The sequence below is a fragment of the Erithacus rubecula genome (genome assembly GCF_903797595.1).
Source record: "Erithacus rubecula genome assembly, chromosome: 20".
NCBI lineage: Eukaryota > Metazoa > Chordata > Aves > Passeriformes > Muscicapidae > Erithacus > Erithacus rubecula.
Window position 1 is genome coordinate 1,297,353 of NC_136672.1, and position 26,001 is coordinate 1,323,353.

General features: G+C 55.0%; 1 protein-coding gene across 2 annotated transcripts in view; it reads left to right on the top strand.

Annotated features, from left to right (window-relative positions):
- Positions 1-17,309: 17,309 nt before the first annotated feature.
- Positions 17,310-26,001, top strand: part of SHISA6 (shisa family member 6) — a 191,910-nt gene continuing 183,218 nt past the window's right edge. For both annotated transcript variants that reach the window (XM_079323158.1, XM_079323159.1), the window contains exons 1-2: positions 17,310-17,421; positions 17,507-18,440. In XM_079323158.1, the coding sequence (XP_079179284.1) occupies positions 17,755-18,440 (686 nt within the window). In that variant the 5' untranslated portion in view covers positions 17,310-17,421; positions 17,507-17,754. The remainder of the gene's footprint in view (positions 17,422-17,506; positions 18,441-26,001) is intronic.

Below are 26,001 nucleotides of genomic sequence, written 5' to 3' on the forward strand. Positions count from 1 at the left end.
ATAGGATTGTCCCAAATAACCAGGTGTCTGTCAGAAAATTCCCATTTCTCTGTCCTTTGGAAGAACAGCACCCATACACTCTCCTTGTAGGGAAAGAGCTGTTGCATTGCCCAGGGAGTTGAGCTATGGGGTGGAGCAGATGCCTTTAAAGGAATAAATATTTCTGCATCTGCAGTGGAGGCTGCAGAGCCTTACCCAGCTCCTGTGGGATGGAACATGCTATGGAGTGCAGGAAGATGGGGGAATCAGGGTCAAGCACCCTTAAACTGGCTAAAAAAATCCCATTTAGAGAAGCAGGCCCTGCTGTCTCCACCAGTTAAGGATACTGGTGGGACTTGTTAGCGAAATCATACAGAGCAGGGAAATAAAATCCTTGACACATCTACTGGGACCAGGGACAGCATTTCCTGCTCGGGTGCGCCATCGGGAGAGGAGAGCACCGGGGATTGTCACTCCAAAGGAGCGACAGCACCGTGGGAAAGGGTGGCAGTGGCTGCCTATGGCACAGCCCCGGTCCCCATTCGGGGTGCGCTGGGAGTGTCCCGGGCAGAGCTGAGCGTGTCCCTGTCCCCGCCGTGTCCCTGTTCCTGTTCCTGTCCTTGTCCCTGTCCCCGCCGTGTCCCTGTCCCTGTCCCTGTCCCTGTCCCTGTCCCTGTCCCTGTCCCTGTCCCCGTGTCCCTGTTCCTGTCCTTGTCCCTGTCCCCGTCTTGTCCCTGTCCCTGTCCCCGCGTGTCCCGCGGCCGGAGCGCTGTGGCCGGTGCCGGTGCTCGGGGTCAGCTCCCGTGCCCGGCCCGGGGCGCTGAACCCGGCAGTGCCCGGGCCGGTCCGTGCGGAGCGGGATGCTCCGAACGCGGCGGGGACAGCGGTGCCAGACGGTTCGGGCCGGTCTGAGACGGTGGGGGCCGGCCGGTGCCGGCTGGTCAGTGCCGCTCGGTCCCACTGGGTCTCGCTCGGTCTCGCTCTGTTCCGTTCGGTACCGCTTGGTTCCACTAGGTCCCGCTCGGTTCCGTTCGGTCCCGCTCGGTCTCGCTCGGTGCCGCTCGGTCTCGTTCGGTTCCACTCGGTCCCTCGGTCCCGTTCGGTTCCACTCGGTCCCGCTCGGTCCCGTTCGGTTCCGTTCGGTCCCGCTCGGTTCCACTCGGTCCCACTCGGTCCCGCTCGGTTCCACTCGGTTCCACTCGGTCCCGCTCGGTTCCGTTCGGTCCCGCGGGCGGTGCGTTACTGCCCCCTAGCGGTTCTGGCCGCGGGCCGCCGCCTCCGGGCACTGCTCCGGGACCGCCGATCCATCCCTGATCCCAACCTATCATCCCTGATCCCACCGATCCCAACCCATCATCCCTGATCCCACCCCATCTCATCCCTGATCCCACCGATCCCAACCCATCATCCCTGATCCCACCGCATCCCATCCCTGATCCCACCGATCCCACCGATCCCAACCCATCATCCCTGATCCCACCCCATCTCATCCCTGATCCCACCGATCCCAACCCATCATCCCTGATCCCACCGCATCCCATCCCTGATCCCACCGGTCCCACCGATCCCAACCCATCATCCCTGATCCCACCCCATCCCATCTCTGATCCCACCGATTCCAACCCATCATCCCTGATCCCACCCCATCCCATCCCTGATCCCAACCCATCACCTCTGATCCCACTGATCCCATCCCTGATCCCATCTGATCCCATCCCTGATGTCAACCCAAAACCTCTGATCCCAACCCATCTCCCCTGATCCCATCCTATGGGACCCAGTCCCATGCCCCATCCCTATTCTGATCCCATCCCACGCTGATCCCAACCAATCCTATTCCCATCTCACCCAATCACACCCACAGCTGCCAGCTGCTCCCTCACGATCCCTCCCACTCCCACACAATTTCTCCTGATCCCATCCCACTCTCACATATTCCATTCTGCTCCCACCCAATTGCCATCCCATCCTATTGCCATCCCATCCTATTGCCATCCCAACCTATCCCATCTGGAATCTGCATTGTTTTACTTCCTCCTGCTCCTGGGCCTGACAGTGAAAGGCTTGGGAGGGGGAAGGAAGATCAGATCCGTGCTGGGATTCATCCATGGAACAGAGCAGCTTTGCAGCTCTGGCTGTACCACAATCTGTCCCATCACCATTTTTTCCCTCTCCAAAGAGGAAATTAGGGAACAGCACTGTCGACTGGCCCTGCCCCTCCAAGAGATATCCACAGTGCCATGGCCCTGCTCTGGGAACAAGGATTCCCACCCAGACAGACTGGGAGAGGAGAAATTTCCCTTATTTGGGAATAACAGCTGAGCCAGGTTTCCAGTGGAACATCAGGAATTCAGACTGCGATTTCCCTCCTCAACTGTCTGAGAGAGATGGGAATGGGTCAGGACAAAGTTTTCATTCAGGAACAAGTGCTTCCTGGGATGAATGCATTCTGCAGGGATCCAGCAGCAGCTGGATGTCTGCAGAGCCTGCTGAGAGCGGATGGGAGAGGAAGGACCGGGAGCACAGCGATGCTGGAAGCAGCCTTCCTGCCAGGGAGAGGCACTTCCAGACAGAAACGAATGGGGAATGTTAAAATAGACAGGGAAATCAAGCAGGAACCAGGAGGGGGTAAAAATAGATCATGGAGCTCTGGAGGAACAGCTGGAGTAAATTAAGGGCAGGTAATTGGAGCAGGATAAGGTGGGTGAGCAGCAAGGGCTGGAAGGAGCTATTCTTAGCACAGGCATTTACTCATCACACATGGAATCCTGCGCTTGGCTCGGGGCTGGCCTGGCAAGGGTTTGTCACTTGGCTGGATCCACTCGTTTTCTGAGCTGTGTGACACTGCCCACCTGTGTCCAGAGCCTTGGTGGCACCTGTCCTGAGCCTCTGGTGACATTATTTGTGAGGTGTCCCAGCTGTGTCCAGAGCTGTGTTTATACCTGTCCAGCTGTGGTCTGGAGCTGGGGAAGCCATGCCAAGTGCAGGGGGAGTGCAGCTCTCCCAGCTCAGGGGAGGGGACAATCCCCAGGGGATACTGTGCCCTAGGGAATGGATTGGCTTTGCTTTGGAGCCCAGAGAAGCAGGGGTTGATTCTTTTTTTACTGCATGTGGTTCAGCTTCTGTTCCATTTCCCAGCAGCTGCTGAGGGCTCCTGGGCTGTGACACAGCATCATCACCTGGGGACAGCCACCATGGCACAGCTGCTGAGAGCCAGGGCAGAGCAGGTGTCCCCCACAGACTGGGACTGCTCCCATGGGTCCCCCCAGGGCCAGAGCCCTTCTCTATTTCCTCCTCAGGGTAGGAGCAGGGCAGCTACCACCCCTCCTGCCAGGGGCTGGGGTGTCCCCGTAAGTGGGGCCCTGATGTCCCCAGGGCAGCAACTTTTCTTCATGTTTCCCAGTGCTGGAATGACACCCTGGATAGGTTTTCCAAGGTGTATAGCTCATTCCCATCTCCAGACCATGGCAGGGGAGTAAGGGCTCATTCCCATCTCCCTGGTGCTCCTTGTTGTTGGCTGCACTGAGATTTGTTCTTTGAGCTCAAAAACACCCTGTCAGTGCCTGTACAAAAATTCATCAGTTTCATTCCTCCAAGAGAAGCCACAGACTCAGAGGTAACAACCACTTAGGCCAGTTAAGTCTCCTCCATTTGATCTAAAATACCAATTAATACAAAACGATTGAAAATGAAATAACCGTGCTGCAAACCCTCTTATCCCTCAACTGTGGAAGAAAGAATCCCGGCAACAAGTCGGAGTAAATACCTTCATTAAACACTGAAGGGAGGCGGCTGGGATTACAACAGTCTGTAAACAAGGGAACAAACAGGCTGATCTAATCTCACGCAAGAACAAGCAAGTGTCAGGGGATGAGGGCTGTGTGTGACTAAGAAAGGGCTGATAAGTAAATAATAAAGGAAAAGGATTAATGAATGGCTGAATATCCGGGGCTGACAGTGAGGGCAGGGGATGTGGGGAGCTGCTGGGGACCCTGCCTTGTCCCCTGCTGTCCCCTGGGCACGAGGGGACCTTCCCTGTGACAATCTCTGTGCTTTAACAGAGCCCAATGATCTTCCTACATGCACCCACCTGATGGGTGTCACTGATGGGACACTCCAGCCCCAAGAGGGAGTGACTGTGACTGCCTGGTGGCACTGAGAGGGTCAACCCACCCGGCTGGGAGCTCTGCAGGGCATCCCTAACCCAGGGAGCTCAGTGAGGGGGAATCCCACAGGGCAGAGACTCCTGAGTTACCACACCAGGGCCTTGGCTCTGCATCTGAAAAGAGCAGAAGAGAGGGCACAAGTCACCTGTCCCCCCAGCCCTGAATGTCCCTTGCTCAGAGCTGTACAGGGGCTCGTGCTCACAGGCAGACCCTGCCCTGGGTGCATGGGGATCACAGAATTCCAGACTGGTTTGGGCTGGAAGGGATCTTAAAACTCATTTAGTGCCACCTCTGCCATGGCAGGAAGACCTCCCACTGTCCCAGCTGCTCCAGCCCCAGTGGTCCAGCCTGGCCCTTGGGCACTGCCAGGGAATCCAGGGGCAGCTACAGCTGTGCCAGGGCTGCCCACCCTCACAGGGAACATTTCCTGCCCATATCCAACGTAAGTATTCCCTAAATACCCCCCTTGTCCTGTCACTGCATTTCTTCATGAAGGGTCCCTATCCCATTTCCCTGCAGCCCCTTCAGACCCTGGAAGGGGTTTGGGGTCTCCAGGCTGGACATTCCCAGCTCTCCCACCCCCTCCCAGCATGCACAGGCTGGATGCAGTTCTTGCAAGATGAGATGTTTTCTGCTGTCCTCAACCAGAGCTGGATTTACCAAACCCCAGATCCCTGCTCCAGGTGTTTCCCAGCTGTCAGCCTGCTGTGCTCAGTTGTTCCAGCACATTCTGTGTTACTGGGAGTGTTGTTGCTTCTCAGTTGTCCCAGGATATTCCTTTCTTCTGGGAGAAGGGAGCAGCTGCTGGTGGCAGGATTTGGAGCCACTTGCAGGAGGTATTTGTGGGAGAGCCAGGGCTGCCTCTGGGCACACAGTGCCATACCTGGTGTTCCCTCAGCTAAATTTTGCCCTGGTGAAACTCCAGCAGAGATGACTCACTGTGACCTCAGCATTGTCCAGCAGTTGTAGCAGCCATGGGTGGACAAACATTCCTGGGAAGGTTTCCACAGCAGATCCTCAGATGCAAGCAGAGCAGAGTGGGAAAAGAGGGCTCTGTCCCCCAGAATTGTCTCCCCTGTGCTCTTTCCTCCCACCCAAACCTGTGTGGGATGCAGCAGCAGAGCTGGGAACAGCATCTCTGCTGGGAGCAGGATCTTTGTTGGGAGCTGGATCTTTACTGAGAGCAGGATCTTTACTGGGAGCTGGATCTTTGCTGGGAGCTGGATCTTTACTGGGAGCAGGATCTTTGCTGGGAGCTGGATCTTTACTGAGAGCAGGATCTTTGTTGGGAGCAGTATCTTTACTGGGAGCTGGATCTTTACTGGGAGCTGGATCTTTACTGGGAGCAGGATCTTTACTGGGAGCTGGATCTTTGCTGGGAGCTGGGCAGCAGCAGCAGCAGTGTGGATGTGCTCCAGTGTGGATGTGCTCCAGTGTGGATGTGCTCCCACACGTGTCCTACCCCTCTCCATGTGTCCCTGCAGCCCAGAGGGACAGCAGCTGGGACACAGTGCTGGGGACAAGCTGCTGGCACGCAACTGCCACCAAATGCATCTTATAAATCAAATTGCTACCTCTGCTGCACCCCAGAGGATCCCTGACAATTTAAGGCATCTCCTCAATACATAAATAGGAAAAACAAATGCAGGAGGGCTGGTGGGGAAGGTGGGAGGAGAAAGAGCATCCTAACAGTTTAGGGAGGACTTTAAACATCTATGACTTGGTTGTTTTGCTGGGAGAAAATTGAAGATCTAGAGACCATCATTTTCCTGGGGTTAGTAAAGCTAGAAAGGACCTACTGCTTGTGCATCCTGAAAAATCCAGCTGGTTATTTTTGGGGGTGGGAAGGGAGCTTCGTGCTTGCTCTTGCGAGAAGAGCAGAAACACATTGCCTGTGCTGATGGCATTTTGTCCCTGGAACTCATCCCACAGCTGATCACTCCATCACAGCAAAGATTTACTCCAATAGCTTTTGTGTTTTATAACATTTACCAACAGTCCTCGCTCTGCTTGCTGAAAACTCGAGGAGTGGGCAGGCGTCCCTGAGCACAGCTCAGAGTTCTGCTGTTCTCCCTGAAAAAAGGATTTGTCAGCAAGGTCAAAGCTTTTATTCCTGCAGGTGACAGAGTGGAAACGAATGGCCAGGCCTGGGGATGAAGAAGCTTTTTAGCTGCTCTGTCCTGAGGCATGGGTTTGTCAGGCCTGGAATTGTCTGGCACTGACACCTGAGGTGCAAAGCTGAGCTCACCTGGGCTGGGCTTTGTCTGAAGGGCTCTTGGTCCCAGCCCCTTCTGCTCTCACTAAGGAGCACTCCCAGCCCAAGGAAATTCTGCTCCAAAGAACTCAGGGAAGGTGGTGTTGGCTGCCTGTGAGCCTGGCTGAGGGGCAATGCTGCCAGAGAGGGAGGGCAGGGCTGGCAGGGCACAGGGACTGAGCCCAGAGCCACTGAGCTGAGCCCAGAGCAGGAAGGTCTGGGCAGCCCTGGGTGAGGATCTGCAGGAATAAGATCTCCAGCTCTGGGAATAAAGGACTCCCAACACAACAGAAAAATCCTGGGCAGCCCTGGGTGAGGATCTGCAGGGATAAGATCTCCAGCTCTGGGAATAAAGGACTCCCACTCAGCTCTCAAGTGGTTCCTGCCCCTTTCAAAGCCTCAATGTCCCTTTGTGTCACTGAATGGAAGGATGCCCTGCAAACCCCTGGATGTGCCTCTCAAAGCCTGCACAAAATCCTCTGGCACTGGGGAGGCCTGGAGAGCCCTGGGCCCAGCAAAATCCGGGAGAATGTCTCCATAATCCATCTGCAGTTCTTAGGGAAAGAGAAGGAGGAAAGCAGAGATCTGCAGGCTGCAGGCAGGCTGAGCTCCAGAGATCTCCTCAGAACAGGAGCTTCACTAGTGTCTGAGAGCCCTGGGGGTGTTATTGGGGTGGATTTGTCTGACAGCCTTTTAAACCTGTCTATATTTCTTCTGGCACCGAGTTCCCCACCACGCGGTTCAATAGCTGCTCCTGTTTGGAGCTGCCATGCTCAGGGGGTTTTGTTTTTCTGCTGGCTTTGCATGGCAGAGCAAACCTCAGGACACCTTGGGCAATTTCTGAGCCAAGCACTCACTTTTCTCCTGATTGATTCCTTGCTCCTGGGGGTTAATGGTGGGTGGGGGAGACCTGAGCTGCTGGGGGTGGTATCTGACTCCTCACTGACAGCAGGACCCTTCCAGAACATCAGCTGGAGCCTCATTATCTATCTCATCTCATCTCATCTCATCTCATCTCATCTCATCTCATCTCATCTCATCTCATCTCATCTCATCTCATCTCATCTCATCATCTCATTTTATGTCATCCCACCCCTTTCCATGGGCACGGACACCTTCCACCATCCCAGGATGCTCCAGCCTGGCATTGGACACTTCCAGGGATGGGGCAGCCACAGCTTCCCTGTGCCAGGGCCTCCTCACTCTCACAGAGAGCAATTTCTTTCCAACATCCACTCTAAACCTTCTCCATTGCTAATCTGAATATTTCCTGTGATTTTTGGCTGTCATCACCCCCTGATTTGCAGTCCTAAAGCCCCAACAAAGCTCCTCTGACTTCCACTCAGCACTCCTGGTTTACAGAAGCTTCCACACAGCTGCAGTTCCAACCTCATTTTTCTCCCCTCTCCACTCCCAGAAGAATTTCTCTGGGAGAAATGTGTGATACCAGGTGGGGTGACACTGGTGAGACAGGCAAAGTTCCCACAGATCCACCTCCTCCCACTTTGTTTAGGAAACATCAAAATGCCTTGGAAGGCTCGTGCTGCTTCCAAGAGCTCAGATCTTCTCCTCACAGACAGCAAAGAGCTTCTTTGTTGTTGAGAGAAACCAGGAGCACTGGGAAGACATCTTGACCCCTTTTCTCAGAAGCCAAATTGTCTCTGAAACCCAGCAAAGGAGAACAGGGGTTTCTTTTGTGATTTCCTGCTCAAGTTCCAGAGGATTCATCCAAGCAGGGGTGTTAAACCTGGAGTCCTGGCCAGCCTCCAGCACAGGTAATTACAGATCTGCCAACCTGAATCTCTCTCCCTGAGTCAAAGGTGCTGTTCTTCTCTCCTGTCCTGATGCAGTGACAGTGTCCCAAGCAGAGTCCTCAGATTTTTCTGTCCTTCCCAGAGAACAGTTGATGAGGCACAAAATGATCTGCACTGGTCCCCCATGGAAGTTTTCCCACAGAAAGCTGCTGTCGAGGTGGAATGGGAGTTATAGGATGGAAGCTGTGGAGCTGTAGCCCACCCTGATGTTCACCAAGATAAAATCCAGCCCCACCTCCCTGCATGCTGGTGGGTTCCATCCAACTCAGGACATGGCATGATTTTCATGCAGCTCAAAATGCTCCAGCTGTTTGTTATGAGGAAACAGGGAATGGACAAACAGCACCAAATTCCCCCTTTGCCACTTTGGGTGCTGCCAAAAGCCCATGGGAGAGGCAGAACTCTGTAAAACACCCCAGGGGAGGCCAGTGGGGAGGGGAAGTCACTTGTCCCCAGTGCTGTCCCTGCAGCCCCAGAGTCTCTGTCATCCTGGGGCTGGTGACACTCAGCTGAAAGGAGCAGCCACGAGGAGCCAACAGGCACCCAGGAGCCTGAAAGCCACATCTCCACAGCCCCAAGACACAAGCAGCTGATCCTGAGCTCTGGGGGTGTCACCTGGAGTGAAGCCATGGGGAGCACAGGGGAACCCTGCAGCCCCTGGGCTCTGCAGCTCCCTGGGGATGCAGCAGCTGCACCCCACTGAGGCTCCTGCATTTTTAAAGGCTTCCTCCTCCAGGCCAGGGGGTGAATTCCCAGCCATGGACAGCTCAGGAGCCAGCCCTGCTTTCCCTCTGCCTGGGCAGTGTGCTCTGGGCTGGGGGCACTGCCCAGGGCCCCTGGGGGTCACTGAGGACCAGGGACTGGAACCTGCTGCTTCTTCTCAGCCACTGAATCACAGAATCCCAGACTGATTTGGGTTGGGAAGGAGCTTAAAAACAATCCAGTGCCACCCCTGCCATGACAGGGACACCTCCCAATGTCCCAGCTGCCCCAGCCCCAGTGTCCAGCCTGGCCTTGGGCACTGCCAGGGATCCAGGGGCAGCCACAGCTGTGCCAGCCCTACCCACCCTGCCAGGGAACAATTCCTGCCCAATATCCCACCCAGCCCTGCCCTGTGTCAGTCTGAAGCCATTCCCTGTGTCCTGTCCCTCCGTCCCTTGTCCCAGTCCCTCTCCAGCTCTCCTGGAGCCCCTTCAGGCCCTGGAAGGTCACAAGAAGGGCCCTCTGGAGCCTTCTTGCTCAACTTTCCTCTTGCTACAGGCCTTAGGAGTTGAGTCAGGTTTTGTGGCCAGGTTTTGTGCTGCTTCTGAGCCCTCAGCATGTGGAGCAGGAGGAAGGACAGGCTCCTGCCCATCTGCAGGGACAGCACTCAGGGCTCTCCCTGCACGACCATGGATGACAGGCCCAGGGATATTCTAGCATTCAGGGATTGCTCTGGCTCAAACGTTTGATTTCTGCCTTTTCTGTAATTGTATCAATGTGGGGAAAAAAATGTAAATAGGAATTTTAATAAAAGTATAGCAGTAAGCAGATCTAATCTCTAACCTTTTGAAATATGAAGAAGCTGCTTTATCGGCGAGGAAACACAATCTCTCCCCAGCAGAGATGGGAATTTGTGGGAGTTAAATTAACTAAGGCAGTGCTCCCCTCTTGCTCGTAGAATGTAAACGAAGCATATTGAGGATTATTGCAAAGGGAGAATTAATAAAAACCGAATGGGGAAATTTCAGATCCAGGCATATTTGCTAATCGTTTCCCAGGCACAGGGAGAGCAGCCTGTGGTCCCAGCACCTCCTTCCCTGCTTGCAGGGAGGAGCAGGAGATCCTGTGGAAGGCCTTGCAGTGAGAATGGGGGAGCTGCTGGGGTGAGCAGTGCTTGGAATTCCATGGTGATTCCATCTGCACACAGTTCTGCAAAGTAAAATCTTTACACAGTGAGGGTCCTGAATTTGTGGATGTCACTTGGTGTCCCCCACTTTACACATTCCAGAGTAGCAATTCTTCCAGTGAGGGCCAAACCTTGGTGGTACCATGGAGATGTCCCCATGCCAAAGGGTTCCTGGGTTGTCCTGGCACTGTAAACCAAGCCAGGATCAATCAGTGCAGGTTATTCCACCTCAGGGGCAGCTGCAGTGGGAGGGTCTCCAGCACCAACCCCAGCTACAAATGTTGAATAAATGGTGAGTGAGGGGCCAGGGAGTCCCTGGGCAGGGCAGGAGCAGTGACTGCTGTTCACCAGGCTGCCCTCCTGGCTGCACAGTGACTGCAGAGCAGCAGACAGAGCAGGCAGAGAATTATCCACCCTGAGTGCTGCCCCAGCAGTTCTGCCAGTTCTGCCTGGCACCAAAGCTGGGACTTGTTCTGTTTCCAGGACATCCCAGATAACCTCACTACTGTGCTGGATTCATTGCTGTTGGCCACATTCTCCAGGAATACTTCACCTTCCCAGGTTTTCTGATATTACAGGGCCTGATTTCTCATCATCAGGTTTCTTTCCTTCAACCCTCTCTTCTAAGAGCTGCCCAGGTGGGCTCAGATGTAGCCCAAATTTATTGTGTCAGCCATGGTACAGCCTTGAATGGTGCCCACGAGGTTTTTTCACCGACAGGGTGAGTGGTCACAGCTGCAGAGCCACTTCTGAGTGACAAAAGATGTCCCTGAACCACATGAACATCCCCTGCAAACACCACCACATCTGCTTGGCTGGGATTTGTCCTCCCTTCTCCAGGCACACATCCTGCAGAAGGGAGTGAAGGAGAACTTCCAGTAGAAAGCTGCTAAGCCTGGACTGCACCTTCCCCACAGAGCAAACCCCAAATGCAGCTTTCCTTTCATTCCTGCTTCTTCCCAGACACAATTCCAGTGCCTGGAGGGGTTGTACAAGGAGGCTGGAGAGGGAATTAGGACAGGGGATGGAGAGACAGGACACAGGGATTTGCTTCAGACTGACACAGGGCAGGGCTGGATGGGATATTGGGCAGGAATTGTTCCCTGGCAGGGTGGGCAGCCCTGGCACAGGGTGCCCAGAGCAGCTGTAGCTGCCCCTGGATCTCTGGCAGTGGCCAAGGTCAGGCTGGACACTGGGGCTGGAGCAGCTGGGACAGTGGGAGGTGTCCCTGCCATGGCAGGAGTGGCACTGGAAAGGCTTTCATTCAATGATTGTATGACAATCTGTCCTGTAATTACCCAGTTTTCTGAATAATTTTGAAGTCCACAGGGCCAGAAGTCCTGACAGAACCTGCTCCTTGTCCAGTTGGGATGTTCCTTCCTCCTCTCCTGGGCTGCTCCAGGGCCACTGTGCTGGCTGCAGGCAGCAGCAATTGGACTCCTGAAGTGATCTTTTGTCTGCTCAGAGAAGTGAATTGGCAGCAGCACAAAGATCTAAGGAAAATAATTCCCATTAAGCCAGGGGCACCCTGCCTGAGCAGTGCCTGCCTCCAGCACCAGAGCCATTCCTCCCACTGCCCCCTGCTTGGGATCTGTGATTGTTCATGCCCATGGCAAGGATTGCCCTGGCCTGCCGTGCACACCGTGCTCCCATCCCACACTCTCTTCTCAATTGTGCAAGCCTGGGGTTCAGCTTTCTTTGGTCTCCCTCTCAGCCTTGAAAAATATCCTAATTTCAGAGAGCTCTCAGTTCTATTGAAAGGACTTTTGGATCCTCCCATTTTCCAGTCGCTCACCAGGCCCATGAATGACTGGGAAGAACTGCCTCATCCCTGGGGATTTTAGGAAAGGTATAAAATTCACCAGTGAAGAGAAACAGAGGGACTCAGGGAGCCTGGAAGCAGATGTGTCACTCTCTCTGAAATTCCTGCCATGCCTGAGGAACTTATTTGCTTTCTGGACAAATTTGCCTGCCTGGCACGGGGCTGAGGGAGGGGCTGGCACCAGGCAGGAGCTCTCCTGGAAAACCCCTCTGTCCTTATCAGATCATGGCCTGAGCCCTGCACTTGGAATCCAGGGGTCTCTTGAGCTGGGAGGAACCCATCAGGATCATGAGTGCAATTCCTGTCCCTGCACAGACACCCCAAAATCCCACCCTGCCAAACTGCCAGGGCACTCCTGGCAGTGCTGTCCAAGCTCTCCTGGAGCTCTGGAAGCCTCAGGGCTGTGCCCATTCCCTGGGGAGCCTGGGCACTGCCAGCACCTCTGGGGAAGAACCTTTCCCTGAAATCCATCCCAAAATCCCCTGATTCAGCTCCAGCTGTTCCCTGTCCCAGGGAGGAGCTGCCTCCAGGGAGCACCAGGTTGTGATGGCATCAATGCTGCCCAGCCAGAAGTGAGGGACAGCCCTGGGTGAGCTGTGAGGAGACGAAATCTGGGATCACACATCTTCCAAGCTCTGGCAGGCTGCAAATGCACTCCTGTGCTGCTTTGAGTGCCAGCTTTCTGCTGCTGAATTCATATTTCAAGATAAAAGAGTCAGAGCCAATGGATGAGATGTTTGGAGGAAAGGAAAGCCCCTGTTCACATCAGCTGTGCCTGAGCTGTCTGTGGTGGCCTGGCTGGGGTGGGATGGACACAGAGATGGCTGGGCTGCAGACCTGGGAGCTCTCTGTCACATTGCTGGGCTTGGAGGCAGCATCAAAACAGTGCTAATTGCTCTCATCTCTCTGGTGTTGTCACCTGCATCCAGCCCTGGCTGGGTAATGACCGTGCAAGGTGTGCTTGCTCAGCCTGGCTCCCTCCATCTGGCTGGGATGGCTCCTCCTGCCTCAGGCTGGCTGCTGCTGAGTGCCTGGAGCTGCAGGCCAGTCTGGATGGAAGAGTCGCTGCTGGGTGTGCCAGATCACAGGAAAAAACAGATCTGTGGCACACTGATGGAGCTGGGAGAGAAGCCTGCCCTCGTGGCAGTGACAGGCTGGGCCATGCTGCTGATGGAAGTGACAACAGGGGCTGTAATGACACAGAAAAGAAAAGCTCACACTGCTCTCCCTTCTGTGCACATGAAGCAGGATAAAGGAAATTAACTCCTGACAGGCAGTGTGGGCAGGGCTGTGCACAGCCAGGTGTCACCCTCAGGTGTCATCCTCAGGTGTGTGCTGCCCTTGATGGGCTAAGGAAATCTGGAGAAGCCCCAAACTTGCAGTGACAAAGGTAGGAAGCCAAAGCAGATCAAATTATCTTTCCCAGGCCTGGAGGAACCATCACACAGGAGAGCGCAGTGGAAGAGAAACCCATACTGAGGTCTCTGCATTCCTTTCTGTCTGCCTGGATCCCCAGGGGATGTCACAGTTTGCAGGAATGCTTGGAGCGTTTCCCTTGTGATGGATTTTCTGTTAATATCAGGAAGAAGCATGCAAGAGAAAGGGAAGGGATGATTTATAAGGATAGAGTGACAGGACAAGGGGGAATGGCTCCAAACAAAAAAAAAAAAAAAGGGAAAATTTAGGTTGGATATTAGGAAAATTTAGGGTTTTGCAGAATTGCAGTGGTAAAAGCACTTTCTAAATACTTCTCTGTGAGCAGAGCTGGATAAATACTGAGGAATTTCTCATTTGCTGTAGAAGTTTCTTTGTTTTCCACTTGCAGATGGCCCCATTTGAAGGGAGTGCATTGCTGAAGTGCCTGGCCAATGCTGGGGACACCTCAGTGACGTCCCTGCCCCTCTCCCAGGAGTGCTGGTGGCACTTTTCTGCACAGCTGGGCACAGCTCACATCTGTCCTGGCCTGGCACAGAACAGGAGACAGGGACACGTCACTGCTGCAGGACAGAGCTGTGACAGTCACTGCCACTGGGCTGGGGGATGGCAACAGGGAGAAAGAAACAAGAGGTTCCCGTGGGGAAGAGAATCCCAGCTTCTCAAATTGTACAACCCCATACAAACCACAGGATCCTCTCAGGCAGCAGAGAACAAACCAGCCGTGAAAAGCTGGTGAAATATCCCTTTTTTGCACTGGTTTCTGCTCGTGTCCTTTGAGGCAGCTGCTCAGAGGCTGCAGGAGGAGCTGAGCACATCTAGCCCTGCCTGTGTGAGGCTCTGCCACCCCTGTGCCTGCTCGTTCCCCTCACATTTCCCTGCTTTCTATTCAACCTGTCTTGTACCTGGAACAAGCAGCTTCCTGCCTGGAACAAACCCGGGATCCACCCATTCCTATTCAAGCAAGAAGGAATCCAGCTCCACAGAAATAATCCCCCAAACTCCTATTAGGAGCTTTTTGTAGCTACATTAATTTTAGAAGAAAAATTAGGTCCGGAGTGCTGTGCTGGTTTTAATGAAGATTCACGGTCACAACTGAATCCCCTGACGAGGAGGAATCAGCTTTTGAGCACATCAGACTCATTAGAAACTCCTCACAAAGTCATCAGAGGCCGATGAGGGGTGGCAGGAAAAGGGGAGCGATGCTGGGCAGAAATTGGATTTCGGGAGTTTGTGAAGCTGCACTTCCCTTCCCCGCCTGCAGCCGCGGCAGCTCCGGCGCGGAGATGAAAGCACCCGGCGGAGAAGATAAACAAGAAAACAGCTCTGGAACAGTCATGCTGCCAAAAACAACCCGGGGAGGATGGGACGGGAGATAAAAGAGAAAGTGCTGGAGGTTTCGGAGTGACTTCCAGGTGGGGATGGGGCTGGGAGCGGAGCTGTCACTGTCACATAGTCACTGTCACGGAGTCACTGTCACACAGCCCCGCGGGCAGCGGGGAGTGCAGCACGGGCATTTCCTCCCACAAGCATCTCAGCCTCTGTCCTTCTCTTCCAGCCAGCAACGCGGCTCCAAATCCCTGGAAAGTCCCAGAAATCCAACGTTGCTCCTTAGGGACTCTTTCCTCTTTTCCTTATTTGCTTCAGCTTTTTCTCTCTCGTATTTTGGCTCCAGGCAAAGCAATAGGATTATACCGGGGATCTAGGGAAGCTCTGTCCTGACAAATTGAGCAGGAAGAAGCAGAGGATCTGGGTGGGGTTTTATCATCACCTTGGTGTGATAAAGCTGTGGTGGCATCAGAGGAGCACATGGAGTCTGAGGCTCAACCAGTTCTGGAGGCTGGGGAGGCACGGAGAAAAAGCCAATCTCAGCCCCCAAACATCCTGTGGGACAGCAAAGGTGGCACTCAGTTTGCACACTGTGCCCTTGTAATGTTTGGTGTAAGGACAGAGATCTGCCTTTTGCTTCTGTCTCAAAAACCTTGGATCTTTCCCCCAAGGATTGCCTTCTGCAGGAAGCCTTGCCCTCCTGGGAGAGGACACTGTGTTTTTGAGTGCCCCCTGAGCAGGAGCACTGCAGAGAGCTCGGTTCTTGTGTAGGTGTGCAGGGATCGGCCAGGTGAGGGAAGCACACACATTGCTCCATCTGAGTGCCTCCCACACTTCAGAAAGCCTTGGAGAAGCAGGGACAGAGTTCCCAGGAAACCCAGGGCTGAAGATGCTTCCTGTGGTGAATTTGATGAAGACATGTGGAAGGCTCCCAGCATTTGGAGATGACCTCCCTACATCAGTCAAATCTGCTTTACAACCTTTGGTGTTAGGGCTTGACAGTCACTCAGCAGGAGAATTATTGCCAAGAAGGGGCCAGAGGAGCTGGGCTCGGGGTGTTGGGGTTCAGAGGGGTGTGTACATTAAACCAGCTCAGATCCCCCTGGGTGGCCACGCTGGCTTTAGGCTACCTCCTCCTGCCCTGGGTTTGAGCCTGGGGCCAGGCACTGCTGAGGCCTGGGACCCCATGGTGTGGATTTACCTGGGCACCTCCCCTAACTCCAGAGCTCTGTGGCCATGGAAGGGCACCAGTCCTCCCTTTTGTGAGGAATGAAGGGATTTTCCATTTCCCCAGCTGTTCTCCAGCACCAGAGCAGCTTTAGATGGCAGAGCTAGAGCTTTCTTTGCCAACCTCACAGTCTGTGGGCTGTCCTAAGGGAGTTACCAAATGAGCTCTGGGCACTCAGATCTTTCCTTGAGGAAATGATTCCCACAGGGTGCAAGACTGGGGATTTTTAGGGGTTCTCTCTTTCCATTGCTCTCTTCCTCTTACACTGCACTCCCTTCCCTCTTGAAAACTGCCCACCTGCAGCTGCAGGGATCCCTTCAGTTCCCATCTCCATGTGATCCTTGCTGGCATTCCTTGCTGTCCTGTGTGTCCTTACAGCTGGCAGCACCTTGCCTGGCTTCAGGAAATGTTTGTAGAGGCTTTAGTTGGGTTTGCAGTGGAACAAGGGGGAAGCTCCAGGAATTTGAGGAAATTCTGCCTCGGTGGCTGTGGCTCACAGCAGTGAGAGCTTCTGTGCCTGAAGGGATCTTGCTCAGAACAAACCTATGGTGGCTGTGCCCGGGTCACTGGGCAGCCCAGGGCAGTGCCAGCCCATCCCTGCAGCATCCCAGACCTCTCCTGGAGGGGGGAGAACTGTTGGAAGAAGTGGGGAGTGTATCAGGCTGGGGTAGGGGTGCTGCTCTCTCTCCACCCCGAGCACATCAGGGAGCAGGAACTGGGACTCAGCCGGACCCGGTGCACCTTCCCGGGGAGGTGCCAACAGCCCCGGGATGGAGCAGCAATCCCTGGGAAGCCTGCGAGGCTGGTCCCGGTGCAGGGGGGCAGCACGGCCTGGGGACAGCACGGCCGAACAGCCCTGGGGACAAGGTGTGCCCAGTACCGGGCTGTGCTCCGGGCACTGCCCTGGCACAGCTACAGGGAGCACATTCCTGCCGATTCCCGCAGGGACCGCACCCCTGGGACGGGTCTACACCCCACACACCTTTAGGGATCACACCCCTGCCTATCCCTGCCGGGACCGCTTCAGCCCACCAGGGACAGGGACAGTGGCCACTCACCACATCCCTGCCAGGACAACATTCCCAGGGACAGGGACAGTGGCCACTCACCACATGCCTGCCGGGACCACATCCCGGGGGACACGCACAAGGTCCGCACCCCGCACACACCCGCACACACCCGCACGTGCTCCCGCCCCGGGACCTTTCCCCGCGCCCCCGCGGAGCGCCCCGAGCGCGGCGCTGTCCCGGGCGGGCGCTGCGGGCGCGCTGCGGGGCGCGCTGGCCGGGCGGGCCGGCGGCGGTGCCGGGTGCCGGCGGAGCGGCGCGGCGCGGTCCCGGTGATGTCAGGAGCGGACCGGCAGCGGTGGGCGGTCCTTCCCCGGCTCCCGGCTCGGCTCGGCGCCCGCCCCTGCTCCGCGCCCGGCTCGGCGGCGCTCCGCTCCGCCCCCGGCTCGGCTCGGAGCGCGGGCAGCCCCGCGGCCCCGCTGCAGTCCCGCTCCGGCATGGTAAGGCCGTGGGCATGGGGCGGGCGGGGGCGGGCCGGGCTGCCCGGGGCGCGGCGCGCTCTCACCCTCTCCCCGTCTCTCGCAGCCCCTCGCCGGAGCAGCGCCGGGACCCCGCCGCCTCCAGCCGCGCTCCGCCGCTCGCCGCGCGCCGGCATGAAGCGGGGCGGCCGCCGCTGAGGAGCCAGCGCGGCGGCGGCAGCAGCGGGACCCCGGCCGCACCCCCGCCCCCGCCCCGCTCCATGGGGCAGCGCCGCGGCCGCTGAGCGCCCACCCCGCCCGCCGCGCCCCCCGCGCCGCGCCCCCCGCGCTGCGCCCCGCGCCTCGCCCCTCGCCATGGGGCCGCGGCACCTGCTGCTGCCGCTGCTCCTGCTCTCCCTGCAGCTCCTGGCCCTGCTGCTGCTGCCGCTGCCCGCGCAGGCGGCCGGGCCCCCTCGCGCCAAGGGCAACCGGACCCAGGGGGCGGTGGCGGCGCGGCGGACCCCCAAGCCGGGCAAGGAGCTCCTGAACCAGACGCTGGCGGGCCCGGGGGCCGCCGCCCCCACGGCTCTGCCCGGGCGCGGCAAGGGCGCGGGGGGCGGCAAGGCGGCCCCCGGAGGCGGGGGCGGCGGCGGGGGCTCGGCCCCGGCGCACGAGACGTGCTGGGGGTACTACGACGTGAGCGGGCAGTGGGACAAGGAGTTCGAGTGCAACAACAGCCTCACGGGCTTCCGCTACTGCTGCGGCACCTGCTTCTACCGCTTCTGCTGCAACAAGCGCGCCGAGAAGCTCAACCAGAGCCTGTGCCGCAACTACAAGAGCCCCGAGTGGGCCCACCCCACCACGGCCAGTGGCGCCCTGCCCGCCGACGGCGGCGACGGCAGCGATGGGGACGCCAACAAGTACGACCCGGACAAGGACAGCACCAACGCCACCGTCTACATCTCGTGCGGGGCCATCGCCTTCGTGCTCATCGCCGGCGTCTTCGCCAAGGTGGCCTACGACAAGGCGCGGCGCCCGCCCCGGGAGATGAACATTCACAGGTGCGCTCCTCCCCCGGCTCCCGGCGCCCCTTGTCCCCAGGGATGGTCCCTCAGCGAGCGTTCCCCTCGGCACACTCTGCTCGAGGGTTTCAGCACCGCACTGCCCGGCCAAGGGTCCTCCTTTCGAGCGCCCGGCCGAGGCTTTCCCAGCTGTGCAGCCTGTCCCAGAGTTTCCCGTTGCATGGCTCCTCCACCTTTGTACTTGCATTGCAAGGGCTCAGTTTTTACACCGCTGCCCAGGGGTTCTCCCGCTGCACTCCCTGCCCAAGGAATCACTCCCTGTGAACCACCCACTGGAGTCTCTGTGCTTTGCTCTGGCTCACCATGAGTTTCCCTGCTCTACCCTTCCAAGGGTTTCCCCACTGTCATGACTCTCAGATGGCTCCTCTTCTATGCCACCCGTCCAAACGATTTGCCATTGTGCTGCCGCTTCGAGAGGTCTCCCCTTGAGTCACTTACCCAAGGGTTTCCCCCTTTGTGAGGGCTGTCCAAGCTTTCCATCTTTGCACCATCCACGAAAGGATTTTGCCTTTCCCTCCTCTGCCCAGGAGTTCCTCCTTCCCACGGTCCGACCAGGGACACCCGCACCCCTCTGGCCGTCCCACTGCCACCTCGGGGCCTGTCCTGGTGCCCCATGCCTCTTCTCCCGCGGCCACGTTCGTGTCTCCTCCCCGTGCCTTCAGCACCGGCTCCGGGACAGCTCCGGGACAGCTCCGGGGCTGTTCCCGGATAATTCCCGGACTGTTCCCGGACAGCTCCGCGCTGCTCCGCTCTACCAAGAGTTTGTCCCGGAGCCCCACGTGTAGCCGCCCCCGTCCCCCGTCTGCAGCCCGGCATTCCCCTCCTGCCCCCGGCACACTCCTCTGTCCCCCGACACCCCCTCCTGCACCTCGACACCCCGTCCTGTCCCCCGACACCCCCTTCTGTCCCCCGACACCCCGTCCTGTCCCCCGACACCCCGTCCTGTCCCTCGACACCCCGTCCTGTCCCCTGACACCCCCTCCTGTCCCCCGATACCCCTCCTGCCCCCCGACACCCCCTCCTGTCCCCCGACACCCCTCCTGCCCCCCGACACCTCCTCTTGTCCCTCGGCACCCTCCTCTACATCCCAGAACGTCGCACTTGCCTCTCGGCATCCCGTCACCCCTCTCCTGCCCCCAAAGCCTCCCTTTGCATCCCGGCACCCCTTTTTACTCCTCGCAGCCCCCTCATGTTCTCTGGCACCCCGACACCCTCCTCCTGCCCCCCGGAATCTCCCCCAGCATCCCGGCTTGCCCCCCTGCACCCCTTGCAACCCTCCTCCTTTCCCCGGGACCCCCGCACATCCCTCCTGCCCCCAGGCATGCCCCTCCTGCCCCTGCCACTCCCTCGCTGCACCCGGGGATCCTCAGCAACCCCCAAACCCCTCCAAGCCTCCCCCTGCCCCCCCGGGGACATCAGAGCCGCTGGGACCCTGCGGGTGCCGTCCTGCCCGGGGGAAGTTTTGGAAGTGTGGCGGGGATGGATGTGAATCCCTGGGTGGTGCGCGCGGCCGCGGGGGCCGTGCGGGAAGCGCTGGTGGCAGGCAGAGCTGTGCACGGTGCCGTTTTCATGCTGTCCCTCTCCAAAGCCCGGCAGCCTGTCCCTGCCGGCCGAGAGGCGGCTCGGTGTCCCCTCGGTGTCACACAGCGCTGTGCTGACAGCGAGTGCTCGGCGCGGCACAGACAATCCTGCTTCAAAGCAAAAGCTCGGGCGTCTCTGGCAATCCTCCTTTTGGATAAATGCGTGTTCTCTCAGTTCATATTTATTTTATGATGAAAAAGTCCCTCCAAATGATGAGTGCTGCTTGCGTGCCACGAATCCGAGAGCTCCCCGTGTCTGAACATAAAAATTGGTGAGAGGCTTCTTTAGAATAACAGTGCTGAGCATCAGGGGGAAAGAACTTAACTCTAGCTGATAATGCCTCCTGAAATTATTTTAATGAAGACTTTTTAATCAGAAATCTTGAAATCACTGACCGTATTTTTAAGGCTGAAGTTCAGCTGCAATCAACAGAGACATATTAGAGAAATATTAGTTTTTTGTGAGGGGAAAAAAAGATGAGTGACGCAGTTTTTATTTATTTGGGAAGATGTGTTTTATTTAGACTCCTCCCTGCAGTGAGGACAAGGAGTGAGGCTGGTTTACATTTGCTGAGGGTCTGGCCCACATATTCCACTCCAAATCCCACCTGCCCCTGGTCCCTGCAAGAATACAACTCCACAGTGTCCAAAACTACACCCAGCTGTGCAGAGGCAAGGGTCCTGCAAGTGGCTTAGCCAGAAAATCGGCTCTTTTAAGGCTTTTGTTAACTGAGGGATGGTTCCCCAGCTGCCCAGCTCTTCTGGCTTCAAGGCAACTTTGCCTGGGCCTTATCTTCACACTAAATTTGGAAATCTGGGTTGGATGTCCATATGTTACTTCTGCTCCAGCTCCAGCCTGCTGCAGGGTTGGATCCTTCGCCCTTGGAAATCAGAGCCAGTGTTGCCAGACTTGTCTGGATTCTTCCTGATGTTTTCATTTCTTTGATGCTTGCTTTGCTTTATTTAGATAAGTTCTGGTGAAATAATTCACCTGTGTGTAGAAGTATGAATGGCAGATTGAGTGCTCGGGAAGCTTGACTTCCAGAGCATTTTAAGGAGTTGATTGACTTCTATAATATGGTAGCTGGTAAAAGATTATACCTTTCAGAGCTGTGTTACCTGAACTTGATCAACATCACACGAGGGTTTAAATACTGTGAAGTGCATCTCCTGCATTGAGCTGAATGCTCTCAGTGCTCGAAGCAGAATGTAAATAAGAGGAGAGAATGGTTTGTCTTTGTCTCTGACAGCTGTGGGGAGTAACAGGGAAGGAGGAAAACAGGATGGGCTCAGATATTTCTGTCTGTTTAAGGTCGTGTCAGCTGGAGTGAAGTATAACATCCACAATTAATCTGTGTAGTGATGGTGAGTGCATTAAACCTCAGTGTGCATTCTCTGGGAGGAGGAGAGCAGCAGCATGAACAGAACTTGGTACAGGGGACTGGAAAAAGCCTCTTGGGCTACTATCCCCCAGGCAGGGAAGATCAGTCAGAACTTCCCTGCACTTCACCATGGGCAGGATCACACACTGTAAATTTTACTTCCTTGTGAATGCTCACTGAGCAGTGCCATGTGTGGATGTTATCCCTCTGCTCGTTTCTCATCCAGCTTTCACAGAAAATCCTTATGAACTCACTTAGAAAGAACATTTTGAGGGAGGCAGGGCTCATATAATGTCTTTTGATGGAAGAAGGGTTTACAAATTCAGAGGAGAGCTGTCACTCTGCTCTGGAAGGAAGGGGCTGTGTGTGTGCAGCTCCAAGCTGGAATCAGCTTCTGTTTCCAGGCACTGCCACATCCCTTTAAAGCACAGGCACTGCTGTGATTCTGGGCTCAGCAGTGGCACTCACTGAGACAGTTTCTAACCGCGGTTAAATGGAAGTGCTTTGAAAACAGGAGCTGGAATTTTCCTATTTTACAGAAATGCTTGTAATGCTTTCAGTGGAACAGTGGAACTGGTTGGTTGTTTTTCTTGTTGTTTTTTTTTTTTTTTTTTTGTTTTTTTGGTTTTTTTTTTGTTTTGTTTTGTTTTTTTTTTTTTTTTTTGTAATTATAGGATCTCTCAGCCTGGCCATATAGAGCTGCTTCTTGCTTTGGGGGTTACACAGCCAGAACTATTGCTGGGCTCCAGGCAGAAGCTGGGGTTGGTTTCTGAGAATTACACCCAGCAACGCTGTGTGTGCTGATGCTCTCTCATGCATTGATGAGGACAGTTTGTTTTTGTCTCATTGCCAGGCTTGTTTTCTTTTGTCAAGCATTTCTTAGGTGCAATTTATGAAGTATTTCTTTTACTTTCAGTATGGGGATGAGTTAGGGAATGTTTGAACAGGGAATATCAGCTGGTTTCCAAAGCTGGGTGAGTTTTCCATAGCAAGAAGGGGTGACAGAATGTTCCCATTCCATGGCCATGACCCTGCATCCCCACAGAACAGAACATAAATAATTCACAGATGTTGCACTGCTCCACAACCCCTGCTTAGCCTCAGCAGCAGCCTCTGCACTCTGCTGAGCTGGGAATGCACAGATTGGGACCTGGATAGAGTTGGCAGCTTGGGATTGAAATATCCCAAGTGCATTCTGCTGGTCAGCTGAGCCAGAGGCACTCAGTGGCAGTGCTGGCCCTGGGGCACTGGTGGGAGCCCAGCTGCTCTCGTGGGAAGCAGCACAGGGATTTTTCCCAGCAAATCAGCTATGAGTGCTGCTGAAAGGCCTTATCTGGCCTTGCATGGAGCGTGTCTGAGAGGTGGGAAAGGGAGAAGGAAACAGGCTCTGGGTGTGCTTCACTTCACCCTCCTCCCACAGCATCTGTGCTGCTGCAGAGAGGGAAGGTATCTGTGCTCCTCTTTAGCCTCTTTGCTTCTCCTGCTCTGGGAGTGATGGCTGACAGCTTTTATAAATGGACATCCTTTCCCCATGGGGAGAGCACAGTTAAATTACCCATCCCTGGCTGTTTCTGCTCTGTGCCTTTGAATTTCAGCAGGAACCACAGGCAGTGGGTGTGTTTGCCCCAGATCCAAGGAGCTGCTGGTCTGTGTGAGCCTCCCTTGGAATGGAGCAGGGTTTGTGATCCTGCAGGCTGCATCTCCCCGCAGCTCCAGGGCCTGTGCTTGCTGAGGGGCTGCTGCAGGGAGCTGCTTTCAGGTGTGGAGGTTATCAGGAGTGCCTTGCTCCAGCCCTGGTGTTTGAGACGGGGATCACAGGCAGCTCCTTCAGCTCTGCTCTCACTGCCGAGGGCTGCAGGAGCCAAACGATCAAACTGCATCTGTCCCCAGGGCAGGGAGGGATTGCTGTGAACACACCTGGCCACAGGGACCCTGCAGAAGGTTTTCTTCCTCGGATGCTGTTCCTGCTTTCAGTCTCTTTCCACTGATGTGTTTTTATGCTCTGCTTTTTTCACTCCACTCCGACTCACTCGGGTGCCTTTCAGCTGCTCTTTGCCCTGCTTTGAGTTGTTTAATCCTGATGGTTTCTGAGTCTTTCCTCTGAAGTGCCCTGTCCCTCCCACAGGCACAGAATACAGGGCCACAAGCACAGGTCACACTGAGCTAAGAACAGCCATAACATCTCAGAATCACAGAAACCACAGAATCACAGAATGGATGGGGTTGGAAGGAACCTTAAAGCTCATCTCATTCCACCCCTGCCATGGGCAGGGACACCTTGCCCTTGTGACCTCAGAGGAGTTACTCAGAGCGAGTTCTGTTTCAAACCAGCCCTGCACTACCAGCCCTGCACCTGGCTGCACTTGGGGTAGCTCCTGAGCAGGGAGAACAGCTGGATCTTGTCCTGTTTGCAGGGTGAATTGTCCAGATGCATACCCAAATCCAGGCCAGGTCTGTATCTGTGTGCATGTACCTGTACAAATGAACAAAACATTTTTCCTTCTGTTTCACTTCTGTTTTCCTTCTGTTTCTGGGAAAGCTCCAGTCTGGGGCTCTGCTTGTGCTTTGCAGTTTGATAATTGGGTTTTTTTGACGTGTTTTCCTCTCTGAGTCTATTTTGTGAAGAGATTGGGAGCACAGAGGCTGCATGGCCACTGACTTCCTCTGGCTGCTTCTGGGCTTCTTCTTTCCCTTTGAACTTCTCCCATTATGAGAGGCCAGGCTCAGAAACTGTGCTGTTTCCACCAAATCATCTCAGTGTCTGTAATTCCCATTTATTTGATATTTTCCTGCTCGCTAATTAACTTTTTCTATTAGTCCAACTCCATCATAAGGTGTCAAGGGAATCCAGTGTAGCTCTGAACTTCTGTTTCTTTTAGTTTTGAAATCTCTTATATCCTTAAGTAGTAGCAGTTGATCTCTGTGCCTTTGGAGATCAGATGCCTTTTAAAATTTCTGTTTCACATAAGATCTGAACTTGCTCAGGAAGATGAGATCAGGGCATTTATTGCTTGCCTTTGCCCTCACTCACATGGGCTGGCTGGGTTTCCTTAGATCTGTGTGCACTGCATGGCTTGGAGGGCTCAGATATCTCAAATATCTCCTTCCCCAGGTGGATAAACACAGAATTCTTCCACAACAAATGCTGTGCTGTGCCTCAGCTCTCACCACAACCTTTGTTGCAAGGGCTCTTCAGAGAGAGTGCAGCTTTCTTCAGTGAGTTCAAAGCCCTTAACTGTGCTCAGAGCAGAGGATTTGGTGTACAAGCAGAGCCCTTGTGTCACACAGCCTGAGGTGTCTCCTTAGACCTGAGATCACTTCTGGGGGACATGCAGGTGTTCTGGAGCCCAGCTCTTCCCAATGCCCCCAGTAAGAGACTGCAGGAGGCTGTCCTTAGAGCTTTTCATGGTTGTTGATTGTTTCTTATCTCAGGAATGTTTTGTCCAGCTAACAGCAATCTGTCCAGCCAGGCATCCAGGGCAGAATCTGCCTAAGAAAGACAGGGCTTATCTTTTATATTCTAAATTACATACTAGGTATTTACAAATGACTCCCAATGCAATTCTTGTAACATGGTCCAGCTCTGTTCCATCCAATCTGAAAGTGCCAGCATGTCATCCAGCATGGATGACACAAAGAAGGAGGAAGAGGTAACCACCCCCCAAATTCTCCATCTTGGCCACGTGCCCCTTATTGTAAACATTCTAGAAATCTGCTAATTCTACATTCTAACAGTCTAATTTACACTCTACTTATTTTTGCAGCTTGCATTTCTTCTCTCAATGTTGGTAAATTGTTCCAAGGAGCTGGGCCAGCACAGCATCCTCCCCACAGCCTTTCACACCCAGCAGCACCTGCTGGTTTTATTTCCTCTCCTTTCTGTGAGCAGGGCTGGGGCTCTGTCCTGCACAGCTCCCAGCACCCCTGATGCCTTTCCTGGGTGTCTCCCCTGTTCCAGAGAGCTCTGGGAAGAGCAGGGGCTGGAGCTGGCTGGGTGAAGGTGGGAGCTGGGGTAGGGGCTCACAGGGCCTGCTCCCTCCTGAGCCTCAGTGGCACCTGGGGGACCAATCTTCTGCCTCTCACTGTCCCCAGCAGCCTTGCATGGCCCAGGTACAGGTCCTGAGGACACTTTCTGCTCAGGGTGTCATCTCTCTGCAGAGAAACATCCCTTGGAAAGGTTTGTTTTAAGCTTTTAATTACCAAAGCTTTACGTAAGAGTTTTGTTCTCTTCAGGCCTGCTGTGTTCAGAGGAGCTGGTGTCACCCATTTTGAGCTCAGTCACTGCTGGAAATTCCTTGAATTCCTTGCTCACATCACAGAGATTATTCACTTTGGACACTGGTGTGAGGTGTGTGAAGTGGTTGTTTTTAGAGCAGGATTAAATTCCAGGAGCTGCCCAAAATTATTTGGCATTAAGATTTCTCAGGAGACATCTAATTTTTCCTTGCAATGTGTATTTTTAAGAATGAGTATTGACTTACACTGGGTGCAAATGTTTCACTCATGGTAAGACATCCCAATGTTTAGTATTATTTAGTGTATTTAGTATATTTAGTATTACTAAACATCTCAAGGTTT